General features: G+C 37.6%; 1 protein-coding gene across 2 annotated transcripts in view; it reads left to right on the plus strand.

Annotated features, from left to right (window-relative positions):
* Positions 1 to 1,321: 1,321 nt before the first annotated feature.
* The window catches only part of LOC127419433 (ras GTPase-activating protein 1-like), an 84,547-nt gene continuing 61,131 nt past the window's right edge, over positions 1,322 to 24,737 (plus strand). For both annotated transcript variants that reach the window (XM_051660819.1, XM_051660826.1), the window contains exon 1: positions 1,322 to 2,216. In XM_051660819.1, coding sequence (XP_051516779.1) covers positions 1,879 to 2,216 — 338 coding nt within the window. In that variant the 5' untranslated portion in view covers positions 1,322 to 1,878. The remainder of the gene's footprint in view (positions 2,217 to 24,737) is intronic.

Consider the following 24,737-nt stretch of genomic DNA (forward strand, 5'->3'; position numbering starts at 1 on the left):
CTAAAGCATTGCCATCACAACTGTATTATGTCCTGCATATTTGTCCAGCAACTTTTACCGACCAACTGAATTTGGTTGTCATCTAAAATTCATTATAGTGTCATAATGCAATTTACATTTTCTGAAGAAGCTCAGCAAATGCGATCCGAGGTAAAGAGGGTTAGATTTAAACGTTTTAAAATGTTCAAAAGCTCGTTTTCTGAAAGTGAACTCATAGTGGACAAATAGTTCTGATAGTTTATAGTCTTGAAAAGTGTAGAATTTTCACCTACAGATCAGGGTAAAGCTAATTTAAGTTTGTGTAAAGAAAATGCATATATAGGTCTAAAAATATATTTTTTTTCGTTTGGTAATTTATTTAAATACAGGGGAATTTTGTCGGCATTTTTTAAAAAGCTAAACAATAATTTAATAGAATTGGGCTGATAGTGTTCTGAAAAAGCACGCTGAAGTTTTTCTCCAAGTATTATGTTTTTTGTATTGTGGGCTAATTCCATGACTGCCGTCTATTATTTTGAATGGTGTGGAAAAGCAACTTTAATAAATGGATGGCTACTGCGATTAAATTAATTACAAACAGTGGCCATTCATTTGTTCTCCGTGCACTTGTTGATGTGCATGATACGAGATATTTGTGTTGGCATTCCTGGAAGTGTCATGTTTGCAGCATCTGATCTATATGCCCTTAAGATCAATCCATAAGGATGTACCTTGTCATCATGATAAACACAGTCTAATGATTGGGGTAAATTGTCATGTGACACAAATATTTATGCATTAATGCCAATTTTCTTGACAAAAAGTGTTTCCAAAACAGTTTTTCGCCACATTTGAAGTATCGACATGCGCTAGAGATAAACGGAAAAATATTATGTCGACACTTGTGAAATTTAAGTGATAATTTGCGTTTCCATCAGCTTTATTTTGATGCGCTAAAACTTTTTTCGCAAATAATCCTTGGATGGAAACGTAGTTACTGTGAAACTTATTGTTTCAACAGTACAGTGAGTTCCCACTAGTTAGTTCATAAAGGTAACCTGTAAAATATTTATAGGCATATGTAGAATTCTTTCTGCTGCCCTCAACATTTATTTCAGCATCAAAGGTAAGCAAATGAGTTCAGATTTAGACATACATGCTCCTATCACCTTAATTTATCGATAATGTGATTTTGTTTTGAATACAGATACATTACTTTTGCTATCATACTTTTATGTCGTTTCTCTGACTTCACTCTGTCGATAGCAGATCTCATGGATATGTGACGCGCATGTTTGTGAATCGGCTCGACGCTCTACTGGTTATGTCTGCGCATGAGCGGGGACGTGCAGGGAGAGGAGAGGGACTGGGAGCAGCTGTGGTAAATGTTCCACCAGTCCAGCAATCTCGAGAAGAAAAAAAAAGGCTAATTTACAACAGAAGAAATCACTTTAACACTCATTAAGCGGGATCGAGTGAGGAGACGCGTGCCGGACACCAGCGATAAACTGCGTAGCGCTTAAAAGTAGCAGATCGGAGCGTGTTCTCAACTCACTGGCAACAAAATAACAAGCACGAAAAGACTTGACAATAAAAGCTCACTTTCCCGCGGGCTACAAGCCACAACTGACACCAGACCGAACAGGGGACTCGATCCATCAGCCTCTAATCTACTCGGACATCTGACATCTATAATTTCTCAAAATCCCTTCGTCTTTTTGTGAAAGCCTGAAACTCAGGAAACAATGAAGACCTAACTCATGTGCTAGCCGCTGAGCTGGTCCGGTGCGCGCGCGCACGTGTGTGTGCGCTCCTCTCTTCTCCAACTTTCTCCAAGACTGGAAAAGGCAGGTTTACCAGACTCATAGAAGAAGCTTAGGCTCTCTTCTTAATTTTTGCATGGAGGTGAGGGGCGAGGACAGGGGATCGGACGGCAGCAAAGGCCCCGACTCGACCCCCTTTTCCCTTTACTCCAAGCCCGCTCGAGTGATGATCTATCCGAGCGCTGGAGGAGAAGATCTCATGGTGAGAGCTGGAGCTGGCTGCGAGTCCCCCTCCTCAGACGGGCCGGGCAGCAGCCGGATGTCCCCCACCGATGGGCCCGCGGGTTTGCCACCTTTACCGACTCCGCCGGTGTTCGGGGCGCACGGGAGTGTGGATGAAAGTGATCAACAGGATGGGCCGGAGTATGAGGAAGAGGAGGTTGTTTTTCCCCTCTCCGCGCCGCCCACCAACCAGTAAGGATTCACTTCTCTCACATACATTTATTATGCCGATAATTTAAAGGTCTACTCTATAATTTCCCCTCATTAAATCATGACCACTCACTTGAGATGAAGACTCCAGTCATGTCCATAGCCTTATAAAAGCTGTTTTATTCTACAATGAGAGGGTCGCCTCATGGAGGCCACCATGTTAGTATCACATGACCAGCCGAATGTTACAACAACGCGACGCGACAACGGCTTGTGGCTGTCTACACTGGCTGTAATCTTGTTTCGAAGGCTGTAAGCATACGTCACGTTTCAGAAAAGTGATTATGATACTCCAAATACAGTCCTGGAATGCGACCTTCTTTCACAGGGATTCAGAGGATGCAAGGGGTGTATCCTTCGTTGGCTCTCACAATCCACAATTCGTTGCTTCATATGAAACATACATTTATTAAAAAAAAAAAAAAATGGCTATTTATCTAAAAATATGATGTTCACTTGCAAGTAATGTTGATTCTCTAGTTGAAGTACCTCAGTAGACTAGAGTAAACTATATATTATATATATTATTATAATTGTACATGAAGTAAAATAAAGTATTAAGTAAATATAAAAGTACAGCCGAAAAATAAATTCTTTCTACATTGCTATAACTCTCCTAAAGTTTATTTCAGAGATTCCCCTTTCACTCAGAGCGCTCGCACAGGTTAAGAGCAATGCGTGCTGTCATAACCATGAAACATTATATTCCATTTGTCCTGTGAAGGCTGACTTGTTTAAACGAAGGTGAATCGAGTTGAGGACACTCTGTATACCGCTGCCTACAGAGGATGCGTTCTACGTAACAACAGCCTTCGAAATGTGACACACCTGCTGAAAGTGTTTAAGTGAACATTCTAAATGACGTGCAGACAGCACGGACCAATTTGAGTAATAAAGTGGCTGGAGTAGCTCTGCAACGCGTCAGCAACAGAACGGGGCATACGTTTACTGTCGGGCGCTATGCGACGTGCCGAAACGGATGCTTCGATTGTAGACAGCTTCAGTGATGAGAAGGGGAAATATATGCTTTTGACACAACGCGCTGCTCTCGTCTGGTGTAGACAGGGTGTTATGGTGCTTTCACACCGAGTCAGCATTACTTTAAATATGAGATGACAGACATCAAGCTTCTACTTGAGATTCTACTCAAGCTGTTCACATCCTCGGACTGAGGAATTAATCACAGCATTAATTCATTAATCCATCTCTATATGTTCTTGCAAAATATTTGAGAACACAGAAATTGATCCAGGTAACAGTGACTACAAGAAAATGTAATATGATACAGAAATATATATGAACTACTTAGGCCTCTGCTATTTTGGTTCTTTTTATATGACATCATTACTGTGAAGTCAGAGCTTTCGAAGACGTGAAAGGTTTTTGGAAGTTGGAATCCTGTAATTACAGTAATCCTGACATGATGTGAATGCACCATTAATCTCATTAACCAATAACCGTTATAGGACACTTTCACTCATGGATTAAATTATTCATGACTGATTGTGAACAGTAAATATAGAGTGGCATTGGCAGCTGAAAACTGTTGTTTGTTTGCTGCAACCACACCTCTGGGTGTCAGCAAGACGAATGCCATATTGACCAGCACAACATAAAAAATACTAAGTGCACCTTTAAGATAGGAAATTAGTTTATGAGATATTAGAAGTTGCAGGCCTACTGTGGTCCACTTACTCGCTGTCTCAAACCTTGTGAACTGCCTATTTAAGGCCTTTGCACACCAGAGGCGACTTGATGCAAAACAAATAGCAGACGAATGGCCCTTTCATATTAATGTGAGGCGAATGATCGCTGTTAACACATCTACGCCTTTACAATAGGTGGTGCTTATCGACAAGCAATTTTCCCCCGGGGTGGTAGGTGGCACAAAGCACCTTTTAGCTGGTCTGCCCTTCGCCCATCACAGATGAGAAGAACTACTATGGAATCACAGTACAAAAGACATACAAGTGAGTTCTCTAGCAAGCCGATTCATAAAATAAATGCATCTCTTTAAAAGCTGCAGCTGCGATGAAGAGTGTTGTTGATTTGATCAACAAGGAAGAATACATTCCAGACACTTATTCAAATTATTTTAGTTCACCGGCTGGACAAGTTGAGTGCCAGACAATAAACAGTCTGAGGGGTGATTAGAAAGAATCGCATGTAAAAATAAATAAATTATATATATATATATATATATATAAATACTATATACACACAGTTGTGCTCAAAAGTTTGCATACCCTGGCAGTAATTGTGAAATTTTGGCATTGATTTTGAAAATATGACTGATCATGCAAAAAATATTTTAAGGATAGTGATCATATGAAGTCTTTTATTATCATATAGTTGTTTGGCTCCTTTTTAAATCTTAATGATAACAGAAATCACCCAAATGGCCCTGGTGGTTGTTTCAAGGAGCACGATACGATGATGCTTGAACAAAAATGAGCTGCATGGTCGAGTTGCCAGAAAGAAGCCAATGCCACAAAAAAAATCCCGGTTACAAAATGCCCAACAACACCTTGACACACCTCACAGCTTCTGGCACACTGTAATTTGAAGTGACGAGACCAAAATAGAGCTTTATGGTCACAACCATAAGCACTATGTTTGGAGAGGGATCAACAAGTATTATGCACCTTGAAACAACCACACCGTCTTTTTCCAGAGCAGCCTGTATTTCTCCTGAGGTTACCTGTGGGTTTTTCTTTGTATCCCAAACAATTCTTCTGGCAGTTGTGGCTGAAATCTTTCTAGGTCTACCTGACCTTGGCTTGGTAACAAGAGATCCCCAAATTTTCCACTTCTTAATAAGTGATTGAACAGTACTGACTGGCATTTTCAAGGCTTTGGATATCTTTTTATATCCTTTTCCATCTTTATAAAGTTCCATTAATTGTTACGTTGGTCTTTTGACAGTTCTTTTCTGCTCCCCATGGCTCAGTATCTAGCCTGCTCAGTGCATCCACGTGAGAGCTAACAAACTCATTGACTATTTATACACAGACACTAATTGCAATTTAAAAAGCCACAGGTGTGGGAAATTAACCTTTAATTGCCATTTAAACCTGTGTGTGTCACCTTGTGTGTCTGTAACAAGGCCAAACATTCAAGGGTATGTAAACTTTTGATCAGGGCCATTTGGGTGATTTCTGTTATTATTATGATTTAAAAAGGAGCCAAACAACTATGTGATGATAAATGACTTCATATGATCACTATCCTTAAATAAAAGTTTTTTTTGCATGATCAGTTATATTTTCAAAATCAATGTCAAAATTTCACAATTTCTGCCAGGGTATGCAAACTTTTGAGCACAACTGTATATATATTATAGCCTAAAACTTATTGAAGCAATACTGATATTATTGCTATGTACATCTACTTGTATTATACGTTTGCTCAAACCCTGCATGTTATGAATTAAATGTGATGACACTGCAATGGTCCAAGAGTCTATATTATCCATACAATAAAACAAATTCTAACCAACTACCATGTTATTGGTATACAAAGGCAATTTAATACAAAGACATACTGTATATACAGAGTGCACTGCAAGTCACAGCAATGCTATTAATATTATTAATATTTGGCGAAGAAAAACACATAAGATTGGTTAATTTATTTATTTAAAAATGTGATACAATGACAAATATATATATATATATATAGATATATATACTTGCGTAAGATTGCTGCATTTTTTCCTTTGCATTTAATATGTAATTCTTCATGAAAACAATTTCCCATAAGATCATCGAGTTTTTTTTTTTAAAGGGGATTCAAGGCAGTGATGCAGCAAAGTCATTTACATGTTAAGAAAATGTACATGTTTTTTTTTATTTTTTTTACGGTAAATACTTCACTGCTGTTTCAGGATTTCTTCCTCGAGTTACTTCAGCGTTTAATGTTGGTGGTCAAACAGCTTTCTGTACTTTAGCGCAACAAATTTCACTGCAGCAGTTTCTGACACATGCCTCAAAGCTCATATTTCATTTCATTGCCAGTTGAAGAAAAAAAAAATCAACACACTCACTATAAAAAAAAAATGAAAAAAACCCCTAGCTTTGTCGTTGCTTGAATGTTGACTTCATGTGTGATTTGGCTTCATAGTATCATTGTTTCTGTTCAAAATGTTAATTGCATTTTGAAATCGCATTTGGTGTGCTAAGGACAGCATTTTGGGCATTACCCTAATACCCTAAAATGCTGATTAGGCAGCTCACTAGGTTTTAGAACAGCCATAAAAATACAGGCTAACTATCCATATGCATAGGCTTATTTAAATTTAGCTGCCAGCTAAGTGTTATCCCATCATGGTTAATGTAGTTTGTTGTGTAGTGTAGTTTTGGCCTATTCATATTACTACCATGGCCTTTTTATATGGATCCAGTGTCCCTGTCAAGAATCCTAAATGCTTTTCATCTATCCTGGACTTACTTCTGCACTCATTGTGAAACAGCAGTTGCTGATAAATTGAGGTGACTACATTCAGTGTCACCCATAATCATACTGGATCAACATTTGGCAAACAAGATCAGTGGTTGAATCTAAATAAAAATGTCAGGGTGGTGGCACTTTCTGTTCCTCACAAGCCTGTATCAAGATAAGCTGATTGATAGTATGACATTTATTTTCACCCTCTCTCATATCTCTTATTGCTCGAGCAGGCTGATAATCGGGCCTGGAATTTTATATACTGACCTACTTGTTTGAGCTCGTTCCACAAGTTAGCTAATTAAATCAGAGGTCAAAGGAAGATCAACATTTTGGTAGTTTTTTCATTTTTAGTAGGCCTACATATTTTTTCATTGCTCAAACCAAAGCTGTTCCATTGATTCAGTCCATCTTTCAAAGCAAAAATTGTGAATCATGTTATATTTTTTGTAATGTTATTTAGGGTATAACCTAATTTTCTGTTGGTTGTAAGTGGTTTCCTTAAGCTCTGCAAGTTGTCACAAAACCTGTGGACATTTGCTAGTGTATTTGCAGGCTAAGCACACACTGTTTGTAGTGTCCTTGATTTTCCCTTGGCTTTCAGCATCCTAGATGGTCTTTTTAGACTTTTTGCTTTTGCAGCATAAAGCAAAACAGAAAACGACAAAATTCCTCCAGAGATTCTGAAATTATTTTAAGAGTTTGACCTGTGATTTTTGCACTTCCGCTCTCCTGCACACAGTTGTTAGCATTTGAACATCCACTGTAGCAGTAGGCTGGTGACCCAATTAGGATGAAAGTTTCCTCAGAGCTTCGAGATGATCGACTTTGACAGACATGGCTGCCTGTAAGACTGAGCTGTGTTGCTCTCTGATGCACCAGTGCTGTAGCAGAGGTGCTCCATAAGCTTCTATTTCCGCTTGCACTGCTGAATTAGGGCCACGGTGAGGTATTATTCACATTTCAGTCTTTGACATAATAAAAGCCTGTGTCGGCTTAGGGCTCAGTGCACGTCTACGAAGAGCAATGCCTTAGCAGTGAGGAGGAAGCATGTATGTGTCCCATGCCATTCAGGTGACATGAACTACTTGCAAGGTCTGTGAGGTGTGGCTCTGTTGCGTTATTGAAATGGTGTCATAGAGTATGCTACCTAGTGTTTAAAGGAATAGTTTACTCAGAAAATTCTGGCATTACTTACCCTTATGTTGTATCACAGAAGAAATAGTAATACAAGTTTGGATTACAAAAGGAGATATTCTGAAGACTGTATTGTTGGACTGAATGATTTATTTAAATAAAATCGTAATCACAATATGACGTAGTGCTATTATCAAACTGCAAGGGGTATGATTTAATTAAATAAAAAAATAGTTTGCATGCTCAGCTCGCTGCACTAAATGTATGTGTGCAGCTCTGTTCTATGTAGAGGTCTGCAACCCGACCCAGGCTCAACGGGACCTGAGAACCCAACGGGTTTCTGTCCGGGTTTGGGTCAGTTTTTCAAGTAGGACTTCAGGTTCAGGTCGGTTTCAGGTTTGTAATTAATGAAAAAATAAGCAGGCCTACCAAACTTGTTTTGCTCAATCCCTCTCACTCACAGACACGCACAAGCGGACGAGTTGGGGCCGTTCACACAGAACGTGTTTTTGCCCCATTGTTTTCCCATTGTTTTCCTTTGTAAACACATGCTAGATGAATGTCTTTGACTGTTTCACCGAGAAACTCTTGTTTCTTCAGAGTTTTGCACAGGACTGGCACATTTTAAACACTTGTGTCAAGAACTTCACATTTTCAAAAACGCATGTCGAGACACCTGCGGTCTTTTGAATTTTTTGCGCTGCATCTAGATTGTGATACTTGTGCTAAAAACAAAGAGTCAACATTCTAAACAAGTTCAGGCTGCATAGAGCGGACTGTTGCATTGTTTCATATTATTCCAGATTGTTCTGCACAAATCAAAGTTTCAGCATATAAACGGTAATTTTTTTTTTCAGTACTGTTACGAACAGTTTCAATACTGTTACGAATGTTGCCTTTATGCTTACATAAAATACAGCCTAGTGCAACAGTACTAGCTTGGAGAAGAAATTATAAAGACGGGGAGCGATTTCAGGTTCGGTTCGGGCTCGGCCTTAAAATCTGATAGTATTGTTCGGGCCAGGTAGGGTCAAGGCCACACGGTCTTGGGTATGGGTCGGTTCAGGTTTCATTTTAAGGCCCGTGCAGACCTCTAGTTCTCTGTACATCTTACGCTAAAGAGCTGAGCGTGTGATATTTACAGCGCTCTAGATTCACTGATTGCACATTTGCGTAATTCCAAATATGCTTGGCTGCTAAAAGTTACCATCCAAATCTAAAGTAACCTCATAACACTGGGTTTTTGTGGACAGAAGAGTGGATAAGAGCATTTCTCTGCTTTAAAAATCCATTGTCAACTCAACTACAAACAAATGTCTTCAGTGTTTCACCAAAATAAAGGTTTAAGGGTTTAACCGAATAATAATAATAATAATAATAATAAAAATGTTTTTTGTTGTAATAAAAAACAATTACATTTCTGTAATAATTTCTTCCAAAAATTCCAAAAAATAATGATGAAAAGTGGGCTCAGACCCTGTCTCAAAGTGGACAGAGCAGGTTGTAAACAGATACAATGTGAAGGTGAGGTGAATGGATGAATTTCTGCTTAGCCTTGTGATCGCGGACATTTTCTCCAGCAGAGCTGGAGTCATGACGTGCTATTTTCATGGTGACACTATATTATTCTTTTAACATTTAGAACCGGATGTTACTAGCTTTAAAGAAGCTAAACACTCTTAATTATATAGTTTAATATGATTATTCAAGTGTTTTATCCACTAAAAATCACATTAATGTTTTTATTGTTCTGCATATCTCAATTTAAGAAGTGAAACTCTTGATATGATTACAATCTACAGTCTCAGTTGACAATGCAAGTGAACTGGAATACTACAATTGTAGGCCTATGCACTGCAATCAATAAGGCTGTCATATTAAAACACAAAACGGATTTAGTAATGATGCAGGGCTCCAGACTATAAAAAATTACTTAGGAGCCATTGGCTCCTTAACTGAAATATTAAGGAGCCAAATTGCTGTTTTTAGTTGCTAAATCATATAATTACTCGATTTAGATTGTTGTTCAGAAATAAGATAGAAAGCAGAAGGAAGACAGCTGATAACCCATTAATCTGAGGTTTAATATACAGTATATCTAGTTGAGAAGATGTGTAAGTTTGCATTCCCCCTTTGTCTCATCAGTGTTCACAGCCCTTTCATAATTTATACAAATATAAGGAATATTATTTTATTTAGCACTGCCCTTCAGAATCTACAAAGCAGATATTTACATAAAGCATAGTATGCATATAGTAGTGTGTTGCCTTCTTGAACATCAATGAATGTTTGCACCTTGTGTAATAGTTATGTATGGGTCCTCAATTGTGTGTGTGTATATATATATATGAGATCCAGCTTTTGACACTTAGGACAATTGAGGACCCATACATAACTATTACACAAGGTGCTGTTAGCCAGCTATAGTTTGTCAGTGTAGTCAGTAATGTAGCAGATTGAAAGGTAAACATCAGAGCATCTTTTTAACAGCTCAGCAGACAATGGTGCAGTGGTGGATTGTGTCTGATGAGTGTTGATTTCATGCTATGTTATTACCTAGTTGGTGAGACACAATGCTGGAAAGTAAAATAAACAACGTCCATCTTTTACTCTCCGTGACAACGAGCTTATAGCTAACTAGCTAATCACGTAGCTACTTTCATTGTTGTCAGCTAAGTGGAAGCTAATGAGTAAACATGTATTCACCAAACTGTTTTGTACAGGATTCACACCCCCTTCAACTGAACAATTCCAGTCGTTCCCCTGAACATGTACAGCAGAATACAGTGTAACACCGCTGCTGCTGTTTATCTTTTGACTCGGCAGTATTAATATAGTCAGCATTTGACTGAAACTATACAGTACTGATGTTTATTTAGCTATTTATTTTATTTTTATTTATTCTTTATTTTAATTGTCAGCATTTGACTAATACTAAACAGTACTGATGTTTATTTAGCTATTTCTTTTATTTTTATTCTTTATTGTAATGGTCAGCATCTGACTGATACTAAACAGTACTGATGTTTATTTAGCTATTTATTGTATTTTTATTTATTCTTTATTTTCTCAGTGTTCATTTCTAGAATTTGTTGACAAAGTATAATAATAATGTCAAATATTGTTTGATAAAAATATTTAAGAAAGCAGCCTTCTGAGTACCTTTGCATAGTCATATCGGTGCAAAATCGGTGAAAAATCCACATAGAAAAGGTCTATTTTCATTCCAGCTCAAAAATTAAATATATTGACCACCATATCTGTAATCGGTGAATTTTCCCTCTCTAAAACGGTATCAGTATCGGTCTAAAAAAAAAAAAACATATCGGTCGGGCTCTACATAGTACAGCTTTAACGAAAGCTTAACATTTTATGTAACATCATCAATATTTTGCCTGGCACACAAAAATACGGAGCTAAAAATACAATTATTTTGATTTTGTGATGGGGCCAGTGAAGATGTTGCCAGGGAATGTTGCCTGACTGGGCCAGCAGAAAAAAAAATCCTTACTGACCCTGACATTGTTTTAAGTTCTCCGTAAGACTGTCATGATTATGAAATTTGGCAAACTAGAGATGTTAATGAATAATCGATAATCGATTATTTTTAATAATTTGATTAAACAGATCGTTTGTTGATTTAATCAGTTTCAGCACAATATGCATTCAGTAGTCATGCCACACTGCATGTCACTGCAACACTGAATTAAGATACAGACTAGATATTTTCTAGTCTGTATCTTAATTCAGTGTGCAGACAGCAATTTTTTATTTTTTATTTGTTTGTTTTTTTAACATGAGACAATTCTTATAGACAGGACTAGGTTGAAAGGCAACACAGTGTGGCACACTTTCTCAGGGTTGGATGTGGTCCTGCATCCCAAAATGTGACAACTTAGTGCTTTTATCGTGCACTGAAGACAGCCATGATCATTCACGCCTCTCTACTGTGCAGTTCATTCATAAACAATGATGCCAACAGCGGGATAAATATTTCACAGACGCTCTACACTGCTTAAAAGAGACGAGCAGGAGAGCGAGTGAAGAGCAGGGCAGCACTTCTCTGAAGCGCCAGGGCTTGAGCGAAAACAAACAGCATTGTGGTGAAAGAGCAAGTTGATTTTGTTTCCATGAAGATTAAAAAGGATTTTGGGTCATAATAACGGTTTCTCTTGGGAGCTGGAGAGTATGAGAGAGAGAGAGTTTGATTTGGAGTTCAACAAGAGTACATATTGTATCTGCTGGATAAGCAATTATTTACCAAACTTGCTTTGACTTCAGGGCTTATTGAGCACCCACGCTGGTTAATTGCCTTTTTAGAAACGCTGGGCCTTTGGAATGCCAAGTGGCACAATGAACTGCACAGACTGCTGGCTGCTTCACTGAAATGTTTCTTTCATGCAATCAGAGGCTTATGCATTAAAAGATGTTTGTCTTGTATTTTATTTTTTAAATGGCCAAGAACAAGTTCTCCAATTCATTATTTATTTTTAAATGCATTCACAAGCATTACAATATGTGTTGTTGAAGCAACGTTTTTTTTTTTTTCTGGTTCTTTAAGCATTGGTTCTTTTAGTGTCTCCAAGAGCATCTGCAAACTGCTCTTGAATTTTATTTACCCCTAATCATCCTTGTCCCTTATTTTATAGCACTATGATTCAGTGTTACATAATTTGCTGATATGTTTTCAAGCTGATTTGTTTTTCACCACTTAAAATCTGTTTGACCCTTTTAAAAATGTTTAAGTTGCCCTTTAAGACCCATTCAAAAGACGGCATATATATATATATATATATATATATATATATATATATATATATATATATATACACACACACACACACACAGTACTGTGCAAAAGTCTTAAGATGCACATAAGATGTTTCACACACACACACACACACACACACACACACACACACACACACACACACACACACACATATATATATATAAATGTTAGACTCCCAAACATTACTTTTGCAAATAGAAAAGATTAGAATAGAAGAACAGGGAGCCCTGCAACAGATGTCATGGCCCCCACAAAACCCCCCACTGAACACCGTGTCAGTCTGAGATTACATAAAGAGACAGAAGCAATTGAGACAGCCTAAATAGATAGAAGAACTGTAGCAAATTCTCCAAGAAGCTTGGAACATCCTATCTGCCAACAACCAAGAAAAACTGTGTCCAGGTGTACCTAGGAGAATTGGTGCTGTTTTAAATGCAAATGTGGTCACATCAAATATTGATTTAGCTTTATGTTTACTGGACTTCGTATGACATTAAATGATATATGAAAACTATTCATGTCATTATTTTTGAAGGCATTCTCACTATGCAACATTTTTCGCAAATACCTAAAACTTTTGCACAGTACTATATATATATATATATATATATATATATATATATATATATATATATATATATATATAGTGCCTTGCAAAATTATTCAGACCCCTGACCAATTCTCTCATATTACTGAATTACAAATGGTACACTGAGATTTCATTCTGATTTATACATTTTTTTTAAAACACTTGAACTCAAAATCAGTTATTGTAAGATGACTGTTTTTTTGTTGGGAAATATTTTTATGAAAAATAAAAAACTGAAATATATTGCTTGCATAAGTATTCAATCCCCACACATTAATATTTGGTCGAGCCACCTTTTTCTGCAATAACTGCTTTTGGGGTACATATGTACCAGCTTTGCACACAGTGACGAAGTGATTTTGGCCCATTCTTCTCAGCAGATTTTCTCCAGGTTGTTCAGGTTGGTTGGGTGACACTTGTGGACTGCAATTTTCAGATAGTGCCACAGATTCTCAGAAGGATTGAGATCAGGACTTTGACTGGGCCACTGTAGGACATTTATCTTTTTGTTCTTGAGCCACTCCAGTGTTGCTTTGGCCTTGTGCTTGAGATCATTGTCATGCTAAAAGGTGAATTTCCTCCAAAGCTTCAGTTTTTTTAGCTTACTGAAGCAGGTTCTCTTGCAATATTTCCCTGTATTTTGCTCCTTCAATTCTAACAAGATGCCCAGTCCCTGCTGATGAGAAGCATCCCCACAGTATGATGCTGCCACCACCATACTTCACTTTAGGGATGGTGTGTCTTGAGGCATAGGAAGTGTTAGGTTTGCGTCAAACATAGCGCTTTGAGTTTTGGCCAAAAAGTTCTATCTTAGTCTCATCTGACCACAAAACCTTCTCCCACATCGCAGCTGGGTCACACGTGCTTTCAGATGGTACTTTTGAGTAATGGCTTCTTTCTTGCAACCTTCCCATACAGGCCAGCGTTATGCAGTGCTCTTGATATGGTTGACTGGTGCATCATTACTCCACTCCCAGCCACTGGCTTCTCTCACAAGTCTCCTTTTTGTTAGAGAGCTGAGTTTTGAGTGACAGCCTTTTCTTGTCAGTGCCTGGGTGGTGTGGTGCAGCTTCCACTTACTGATTATTGATCCAACTGTGCTCACTGGGACATCCAAACATTTGGATATTATTTTGTACCCTTTACCTAATCTATGCATTTTTATTACTTTATCTCTAAGTTCTGTGGAATGATCTTTGGTCTTTATTTTCCTTCAGATTCACAGCCTGACCAATGATCCTTAAACAATGGGTTTTTTATCCAGAAAATGTGATTGCAACTTTAATGATTCACAGGTGGATGCCAATGGTAAAGTAATTGTGTCCTCGTTAAGGCAGCTTCTTTCATCGGTGTAACCTGGCAGCTTCCACTTATGCAAGCAAGATATATATATATATATATATACACACTACCGTTCAAAAGTTTGGGGTCACTTACTCATTCTTTTATTTTTAATTTTTTTCACATTTTAGAATAATAGTAAAGTCATCACAACTATGAAATAATTGAAATGGAAATATGGGAATTATGTTTAAATAAAAAAAAAATCCAAAATATATCAAAACTATGTTATATTTTAGCATCTTCAAAATGGCCACACTTTGCCTAAATTTTGCAGAAATGTACTCGACATTTTCTCAACCAGCTTCTTGAGGTATCACCCTGGGATGCTTTTTAAACAGTATTGAAGGAGTTCCCATCTACAGTATATGCTGGGCACTTAATGGCTGCTTTTCTTAATTATTCGGTCCAAGTCATCCATTTCAAAAGCTTTTTCTTTTTTAAATAATATTTTACTTTTGTAATTAAATTAATATGTTGGCACAATTATTTTTTTGTCTACAAAACAAATTTCAAACATTTAAGCATTTAAGCAGTTGTTCATTTAAATTCAAGACTATGTAAAAAAAAAAAAAAAAAATTAATTGTGAATTTTATTTGCTGTCATAAAGTTGTATTATACATTTGTTGGCATTGTATTTTCAACCCACTCTTGGATATCTGTTTTGGCTTCAGCCCAAAAAAATACATGGATACATATCAGTTGACCACTATTGAAAGTAGTGTAAACTAGGGCTGCATGATTTGGACAAAAAGTCATATTTAGATTATTTTGAAAAATATTTGATTGAGATTTGACCTCTGATATGATAAACAAAAACATATTAAGTAATTCCTTTTGACAAAAATTATGTAATGTTTTGACCATTCTTTACTGCCAGTAAAAAGATTTAGGCCATGTCCACATTAATCTGGATACATTTGAAAACGGCTTTTTCATTTTCCAAACGCTCACCGTCCACACTGCCATTTTTCAAGTGTTTTCCAAATGTTTCTCGTCCACACTGAAACGTATTAAAACACTTAAACCCTCTTACTGCCCAAGCTAAAAATTTCCATTCCATGTACTGTCTGAAACATAAACCTTTCGCCACCTTTGAAGGAATGCAATGTGAAGGTTGTACAAAGTAACATTTAACTTTATCAGTGTTATCAAAGTGGATAACAGGCACAACAATGCCGCTACTACAGCCCATTGTACAAAGTTGCCTCAGTTTGTTCCTGGGATGGAGCAGATGCCCTAACCCCGCTCCCACCCTTATCCTAACTATATGGAGCCTGTAAGGCTGAGTACCCTGCAAGGAACAACCAGAGGCACCTTTCTCCCATCGTGGCTACAACATGGCCGCCATCTTGATTGTTGTGGGTTGAATGGATCACATGACTGTGTCACATGACAACAAATACGTCATCCTTTTCCGATATCGCCGTTTTCCCTGTCCACACTAAAAGCGAAGAAGGCGGTTTCAAATTTATCCACTTGGGAGAGCGTTTTCGAAAAGCTCAGTTTTCGCTGGACAAAAACACTGTCTCAGTGTGGACGAAAGGCCAAAGCATAGAGAAAAAGGTGCATTTTCAAATGAAAATGTATTAGTGTGGATGTGGCCGTAACTCTTAAAGGGTTCACGCTTGAGTCTTCCTAAAAAGAACCAAACTCAAACCTTTATCACTTCAGCCAAAAACAAACAAACAAATGAATACTGTCAAACAAAGAGGAAAAGAAAATCTTCATATTAACATTGTACCTGTCCACTGTGTATCTGTTTTTGTCCATTTTGTGATAGGCACTCAGCCCACTATTCATTATTATTTTTTGGAACACTGTCAACTTTAATATTTTATTATTGTAATATAATATTGATTATTATTATTATACAGTAGTAATGTATATTTCTGTAATAAAATATTAACTTACATGGACATTGCTATGCTGTCCAGTTAAACCAAGGAGTTACAAACCATCAAGCTTTTATTTATTTTGAAGGGAGAACATCAGGAAGAGCTTCTTTTCTAATTGTAGCTCAGTTCACAACTGTATAATTCTGTATAATGTGCTTATAATGTGTTTATAATTTGTAAATTACCTTGTAGCGACCAAATATATTTGGAATTTCGCAAAAGTGAAATTAAAGTGAATCTGGAGTGCTTTAAATGTAACATGCTCAGCACACGTAAGCTAGCAGAACAGAACTAGGAGCACATCTGTTACTGTTTTCTGAGCAGGAGATGAAATTGTGGAGCACAGAAACACTCTGAAATCACTGAAAACGAGCCTTACGTGTGCTCTTAGAAAGTGTAAGACACTAATAACATACAAACAAAACCGAGCTACACTGATCAACAAAGAGTAATTATTTATTTAATTAATTAGCAGCCCTTTGAGGTTTAATAATTGCACAGGGTCATATCGCGATTTCGATTTTATTTTGATTAATTGTGCAGCCCTAGTGTAAACTTAATTCAGAATGTTGGAATATTTACAATTTGATCTTAAAATGAAAACTTTAAGTACTCAGACTTTGGATTTGTAAGTCTTCCAGAATGACAAAGATCTACAAGAACTTATTTAGTTGTTTTGATTACTAGAATTCACTAAGTCCCTGTTTACACCCGATATTAAGATGCATTTTGAACGATCAGTCTGAAGCATGCAGACGCAAGTGTAAATGGGGTCCAAAACTTTTTGAGATTTGTTCACATTCAGAGGTGGTTGAATGTGCTTAAAATTCCTGTGACCACATTGTGCATGTAGTGTAAATGCACCTCCATTTGAACTGCATTGAAGCACCACCCACTCAATGTCAATGAACCAGTGAACTAAAACAAGAGTTTTAAACATTGCTGGATAGTGCGAATTTAAAGGGGAATAAACATCCAATCGAAAAAAAATTAAAAGGGCATACTAGGGGTGTAACGGTTCACATTTCTCAAGGTTCGGATGGTATAATTGCATTTCTCATTTTCAAATAATTCTTCCTCAAAAGTACTAAAAAATTAGTGGAATTGTTTCTGGAACCGTTAAGGAACTGGAATCATTAAGAGGAATCGGAACCAGAATCGTTAAATTCCTTAGGATTCCCATCCCTGCTGGCCTTTCCAGTTGTGTTTAGATCGTCAAATGCACTTTGATACCAGGTGTAAACAGGGCCTACGACTAACACTAAGAAGCTGATGCAAAATGGATCTAATGTTACATTTTAATTACATTTTAATTTAGACAAGGGCTATATAAAAAAATTATAGAGCGTTAAAAACAATACCAAATTGAAAAGGATTTCAACATTATAACATTTAAGAGTCATAGCGCAGTGACTGTCATTTCTTTAAAAGAGACACAGCCCTTTACAACTTATGACATTCATGGATCTGCGTACTCCATGTATAATCCATCCCTCGTGTGACCCCGTTTCAGCTTCTGCCACACAGTAACTGCTCGTTGAAGACGGGCTCTTTAGTCATCCATATGTGTGCAGGAGGACAGTCCCGTGTGCGGACTCTTACGAGCTGTGACACTCCCATCATGTGTAAAGAAAAACAAAGCTGTTTGGCAGCTGATCCCAGACCCCACTCCTCTCCACCTTTGACATAGGAAGTCCAGGTGATTTGCTTAATGGTGGGTTGTTGAACAATCCTGATGGTTACTGATGTTCCGATGTGCCGAGTTTGCTCATTTGCAAAGAAAATGTGACATTCGTATTGTGCCTTTACTGTGTTTGTAAAGAAAGGAAGTGTGCACAAGTTTTAATTTACTGATTTATCAAGGTTTTGGGCTTTATAAATGGTGCAAGTTCACTAAAAAATTAAACACGAAAGTACACATTTTTGAAGAACTTTTACGTAGTGACAAAGGGCTGTCAAGCTCCAAAAAGGACAGAATGAAATGTGTCCATACAACTCAAGCACTACTGTGTATTCCAAGTCTTCTGAAGCCATATCATAGCTTTGTGTGAGGAACAAACTGTAATTTCAGTAATACTCACTGATAGTCACAGCCGAATCTCACATCTAGCCCAAGTCCTTGCCTGGATTAAAAAAATTGTGGGTGATACTTTGTTAGGTGCTTTTTTAGCGCATTTTTTTTTTGTTCCTTTATGGAACTTATTGGCCGTTTTTACTGAGCTCTGGCAATACAATTACAGGTCAATGCAAAATGTATTCAAAACATTACTTAAAAAAAAACACAAAAAAAAAAACAAAACATGAGGGTGAATAAATGATGGAAGATTTTCTTTTTTAGGTGAATTATTCCTTAAGTCTCTATAATGGTGTGCAGCTTTTGTCCCCCCACTGATCTTAGTGTCACACATCCCATTCGTCCCCTCCCTTCCCACCCTGCCCAGTCTCCTACTGAGCCATTTCATACTCATACTTTGCATTATTTGAGTGACTGCCTTCAAAGAGGAAGGACATCAAGCAGGCAGCAAAGACGAGGCATTTTCTATGAATCGGACATTTTCCAGGAAAAGGTCTCAAGTGTCTAGCATCCCTTAATAAAAGCAGTACTCAAAAGGAGCGATAACTACTGTGGATTATTTCACTTTGAGCATCAGCCAAGACGGTGCCGAACATATGTGAGGTGGAGCCCCCCCTCCGCTGTTCCCATGCAGACAGAGTTTCTGCTCAGTGACCTCAGTGGAACAGCAGGTTCTATGGAACATGGCACAGACCAAAACGAAGGTTTGTCTGTTATGCCTGGTGGGACAGAGGAGACGGACCCCAGCAATTTGGCAGCAGTGGAGCAGGAATACTTTATGAGTGAGTGAGAGCGAGACTGTCAGCCCAGGATGCAGCAGAGGATGAATTCAGTGTAAGTGGGACACGCGTGTGCTGTTGTTTGGTGCTCAGACTGGCAAAATATGTCGTGAAAATCTTCCTTTTTTCTGTTTTGCCCTGTTTATCTGGTAAAATAACTCAAGCAATGTCATGAATATCGTGATGATTTTAATATGCTTTTCATTGGGCATAAGGTTTCCTAAACACAAGACATTACACTTGTTTTGTGATCCGACCTTTTCTCGTGACTTGAAAGTATGAGAGTGCTAAGACGTTTTAATGGGGTCTCTGATTTAAAATTCAGCTGGTAGTTGGTAAATTCATTTCCGAGAATAACCTTAAACTACCTGCTTCAATGATTCAGATTCAACAATTTGTTTGTTTCATTCATCATCACTCAAAAAATCTCACAGAAGTCTTTGCGTGGCATTTTTCATGTATTAAAATGATTAATTAAAATGTGTAGATAAATGTTGCTTTTATTACAATTCATCGTTGTATTGGCGCATACTTTGTTGTAGTTTTTATATGAAACATTTTAAATTGATTTGGCAGCAGTTTTGGATTTGGTTCCTTTAAAAAAAGAAGAAGAAGAAAAAAGAAGCTATTTCAGAACAGATACATACACACTCACTGAGAACTTTATTAGGAACACTATAGTCCTAATAAAGTGCCTGATGTGGTCTTCTGCTGTTGTAGCCCATCTGCCTCAAGGTTTGATGTGTTGTGTATTCTGAGATGCTATTCTGCTCACTACAATTGTACAGAGGAGTTATCTGCGTTTCAGTAGCCTTTCTGTCAGCTCAAACCAGTCTGGCCATTCTCCATTGACCTCTCTCATCAACAAGGCATTTTCGTCTACAGAACTGACACTCACTGGAAGTTTTTTTATTTTTCGCACCATTCTTAATACACACTAGAGACTGTTGCTCGTGAAAATCCCAGGAGATCAGCAGTTACAGAAATACTCAAACCAGCCCGTCTGGCACCAACAATCATGCCACGGTTGAAATCACTGAGATCACATTTTTTCCCCATTCTGATGGTTGATGTGAACATTAACTAAAGCTCCTGACCCATATCTGCATGATGGCTGATTAGATAATCGCATGAATAAGTAGTACAGTTGTTCCTAATAAAGTGATCAATGAGTGTAGAATATTTATGAAGACTTTTCATTTGTCCTTAACATTTTACTTGGATCTGATATAATATATTTTGTATAGTGCAACTTCAACAATAATATGCACAATAATACATCTAGTTCTGTCCTTTAATTTTTTATTGATTTTGACATTGTCTCGGGTTGACAGATGTTAAATGCATGAATTTGTGGTAATGCTTGCAGTACAATTTGTCGAATTAGTGATGTTTTTTCTTCATTATGAATGTTTCAATCCATTGTGTTGAGAACAAAGTTGATGACTCATTACTTTTATACTGTCTGCGTGGTTTCACAATGGTGATGTCATTTTTCTGGAGCTCAATTGGCAGACTGATAACTGAGTTCACAGTGTTTGCTGAAAGGTCTTCAGTGTCCTCCTTGTGAGAGAGTCCCAAATGACATCTAGCAGCATATTCGAGGAGCGTGATTGTTGTAAAGTAGTGCAGTTTCATTTCTCTGTGATGCTGATGAGTGTTGACTTGACATCTTTAGAGGTGTTTCTGAGGTAGACAAGACCCATCAGGAAAGACAGATAAGTAAGAGTGCTAAGGAGAGCGAGAGAGATGGAGAGTAAATACGACCCCTCAATCAAGTCTTAACAAGCCCTGGCTGCCCTCACTTCCTCCAATATGAAGCATTGTAAATTGAGAGGTCCAATTCCTTCCCTGATGGCTGGCACAGACTAACCACAAAGGTCATGTCCTGTTTTCAGGAAGCCAACCATGAAAATATAACCAAAAGGAAGAATATTGTGCTGCTTCACTGGTATCTTGTCAGGATCTTTTCATGCCATTTTTTTGGGATTTTCCTTTTTGAGGCTATTAGGATCTAAAAAATACAGCCATTGTCTGGAAAACATAACATATTCAAGTGCTGAGAGATTTATGCATCCACTCTCTCATAAGAGTTAATTTGCAGCCAAATTAGCTTTTTCACATGACGTGTGAAGTACCACTTTTCTTGTGAAGTGTCCCTTACATGGGTTAACAAGTGTATGGATATCTCACTACTATTTATGGTTCAGAGCTCTTCACATCCGATCCAGTGTTGTTTGTGCTTAAAAGTGCTTAAAAGAAAATTCTGGGCCCTTTATATACAGTGTGTGTGTATATATATATATTTTTTTTATTTTTTTTTTATTAGACTGTGGAATATCCGTCCGTCCGTCCAACCAACTGCTAATACATTTCTTATGAATTACTTAAGAATGCACAAAGGACAAAAGCATAACTTCCTATTCTACATTTTTCTTGTACCTGTCCAACATCCATATTGTCAATATTGGTGTGAGTGGGAAAAATTTAATTGAGTTTATCTGTGATAGTGTCACTCACTGGTCCAGTTTCAGACAAAAAGCTGAAACTTTTGTGAATGAAGACTTTAATAGGCAACTAGGTAACGCAAATACCAATAGAATGTGCGTATGCATTTTAAATTTCACCACAGTGGGCATTCATAAACTCCTTTGAGTGTTTTTGTGCTGTTGCACTCGTTCATGTGGACGCACATACACACACTGTACAGAAGCACATCTCAATTATAAGCAGAATCTTGTTACCATCAATATATATTTAAACATTAGCTGCAGTTTACATCTTTTTGCATAAAACACTGCATTTTCTTCATGTCTGTGTCTCAGTTATTTGATTTTAAAGTAATAGTTTTCGTTCAGATTTTCGGCTTTATTTTCTCTTTCGACCGAAAACAGAAAATGGCATTTTCGGAAATTTCAGTACATTCCTACTAGGGGTGCACTGATCGATCGGCCACCAATCTAAATTGGCCAATTTTCGTCTTAAATCCATGATCGGCGAGCAGTCGATCGTGCCTAGATTCAGGGCCGATCTTTTTTGCAGCACGCATACACTGCTACTCTAATGAATGAGTCCTTGCTCAGCCCTTGAAGCATAGAGTGTGGCCTCTGGAAGGCGAGTTGGTGGCAATTCTAAGCAGTCACGAATTTAAACTTTCAGGCATGTTGTAATTTAGATGAATATGCCGGTTTGTTTTAAAGTATGTGTAAGAATAACGTGTATGAATATTAGTGCGGTCGGCCGACATTATCAGCCGATATTAGCCTTTCACAGATATATCGGTATCGGCATATATGTTTTCCAATATGCGCAGATATGAAAACGTAGTTTTTTTTTTTTTTTTTTTCAGAACATATAATGCAGAAAACAATGCTTGGGGTGATTTAGAATTGGTGTCATAACGTAGTTTGTCCAGCAGAGCGCGCTCCGACTCCATTGTTTACAGAGCTGAGCTGACGGTGGTTTTGCTGACAGTGCAGTGTTAAGCGGTGCGGAGTTAAGAGGTGTCTTCACGGTAAGTTGCTAACTAGTTTGTGAAACACATAATGCAAAGTTAATAAACAATGACCCCATAATATTCCCTTTTCAATATAACTAATATAACGTTAACCCTGTCCCTGACAACCATGTCACTCATGTTTATCACATCTGTTTGTTATGTTAGCCAGCTATAGTTTGTCAGTGCAGTCATTAACATAGCAGATTTGAAAGGTAAATATCAGGGCATCTTTTTGCAGCTCAGCAGGCAATGGTGCGGTGGTGGATTGTGTCTGAGTGTTGATTTCACACTATGTTGTTACCTAGTTGGTGAGACGCAATGCTGGAATGTAAATAAACAATGTCCATCTTTTACTGTCCGTGACAATGAGCTTATAGCTAACTTGCTAATCACGTAGCTACTTTCATACCTTGTCTGCTGAGTGGAAGCTAATGTGTAATCGTATTCAGCAAACTGTTTTGTTCAGGATTGCAGTTTGGTACCCCGTTCAACTAAACAAATCCTGTCATTGCATTTACAAAATGTAATATTTAAAAGTCTGGGTTTCTACCATTGAAAGTTTCCCCTGAACTTGTATAGCAGAATACGGTGTAACACCGCTGCCGCTGTTTATCTCTTGACTCGTCAGCAGCGAACCATGAGCTATTGTTTGTGACTGTTTTGTTATTCATTAACAGCGAAATATTGCTGATGATGTTTTGATAAGCAAGAAAACTGTACTTTAGTACAGTTTAGAGGTACTTGTACATGAGTATTACCATGCCATGTTCTATTACTTTATACTTTCACTCCACTACATTTCAGAGGGAAATATTGTACTTTTTCCACTGCATTTATTTTTTTAACAGCTATAGTTACTAGTTAATTTTCAGATCAATATTTTATATGTAAAATATATGATCAGTTAAAATTAACTGTTATCTCTACATTTAAAAAAAAATACCCATCTTAAAAATGCCCAGCTTATATAAAATGTTCTTTCCTCTATCACCTACAGATGGCTGAAAAGCAAAAGCAAACGGGCAGTAAGGTGTGGGACTACTTCTCCAAAGATGGTGATGTAGTTGTCTGCAATACCTGTAAAGCAAAGATAAGCCAGGGATCTAGCAAATCCAGTCAAACGAATACCACCAATTTGTGGTCTCCCCTGAAAGTGAGACCAGATCAAATATTTACTATATCGGCCACCATATCGGTAATCGGTGAATTTTCCCCCTCTAAAATCAGTATCAGTAGTCTCAAATCCCATATCGGTCGGGCTCTAATTAATATTAAGCTGCCCATTTCTAGTCAATATGGTAGTTATTCTGACTCGCTGCACAGTGAGCACGGAGATGATAAAGAAACAACATAAACATGCAAATACAAATGTGAGTATATGTGATGTAACTTGAGTTGTGACAATCAGACGGTGTGTGGAGCGATACTGTTTGAGCGATCATGAGCGCTATTAGCTTCTCCCCCTTCCAACATGAGCGCTCGCGGTATCAGTCAAACAAGGGTGCTCTCAATATCTCATCAGTCACTCATCTCAGCGATATTCTCAATTTAATGGAGGATCCCAGTTTAAATCAGAATGATGTTGGTCGCAATGCTACTAATAAGAGATATACCTGTTCAACCTTAAACAACGGCACCCATTTGCTTAATAATTATTGATTTGTATTGCAACAAAGTGCCAAAGACAGTAAACATATCATAGATACTAATGATTCCTCACAGGAGCAGTTTTGGAGCTATTAATAGACAACTTTCTTATTTCTGAATGTATCTCTGCTGTGTGTGTGATGCCCTCATGGTTTTTACTGGTTGCCAGTATGTCACAATGACCTTTGATATTGACAACAGAACTATTCATAACTGTTTTCAATACAAATAAATGTTAGCAATTCACAATTAATGTAATTTTACAGTATAGGGCATAAACATAACTGCAGAATATAACTT

The sequence above is a fragment of the Myxocyprinus asiaticus genome, chromosome 3 (assembly GCF_019703515.2).
Source record: "Myxocyprinus asiaticus isolate MX2 ecotype Aquarium Trade chromosome 3, UBuf_Myxa_2, whole genome shotgun sequence".
In the NCBI taxonomy this organism is placed as follows: Eukaryota; Metazoa; Chordata; class Actinopteri; order Cypriniformes; family Catostomidae; genus Myxocyprinus; species Myxocyprinus asiaticus.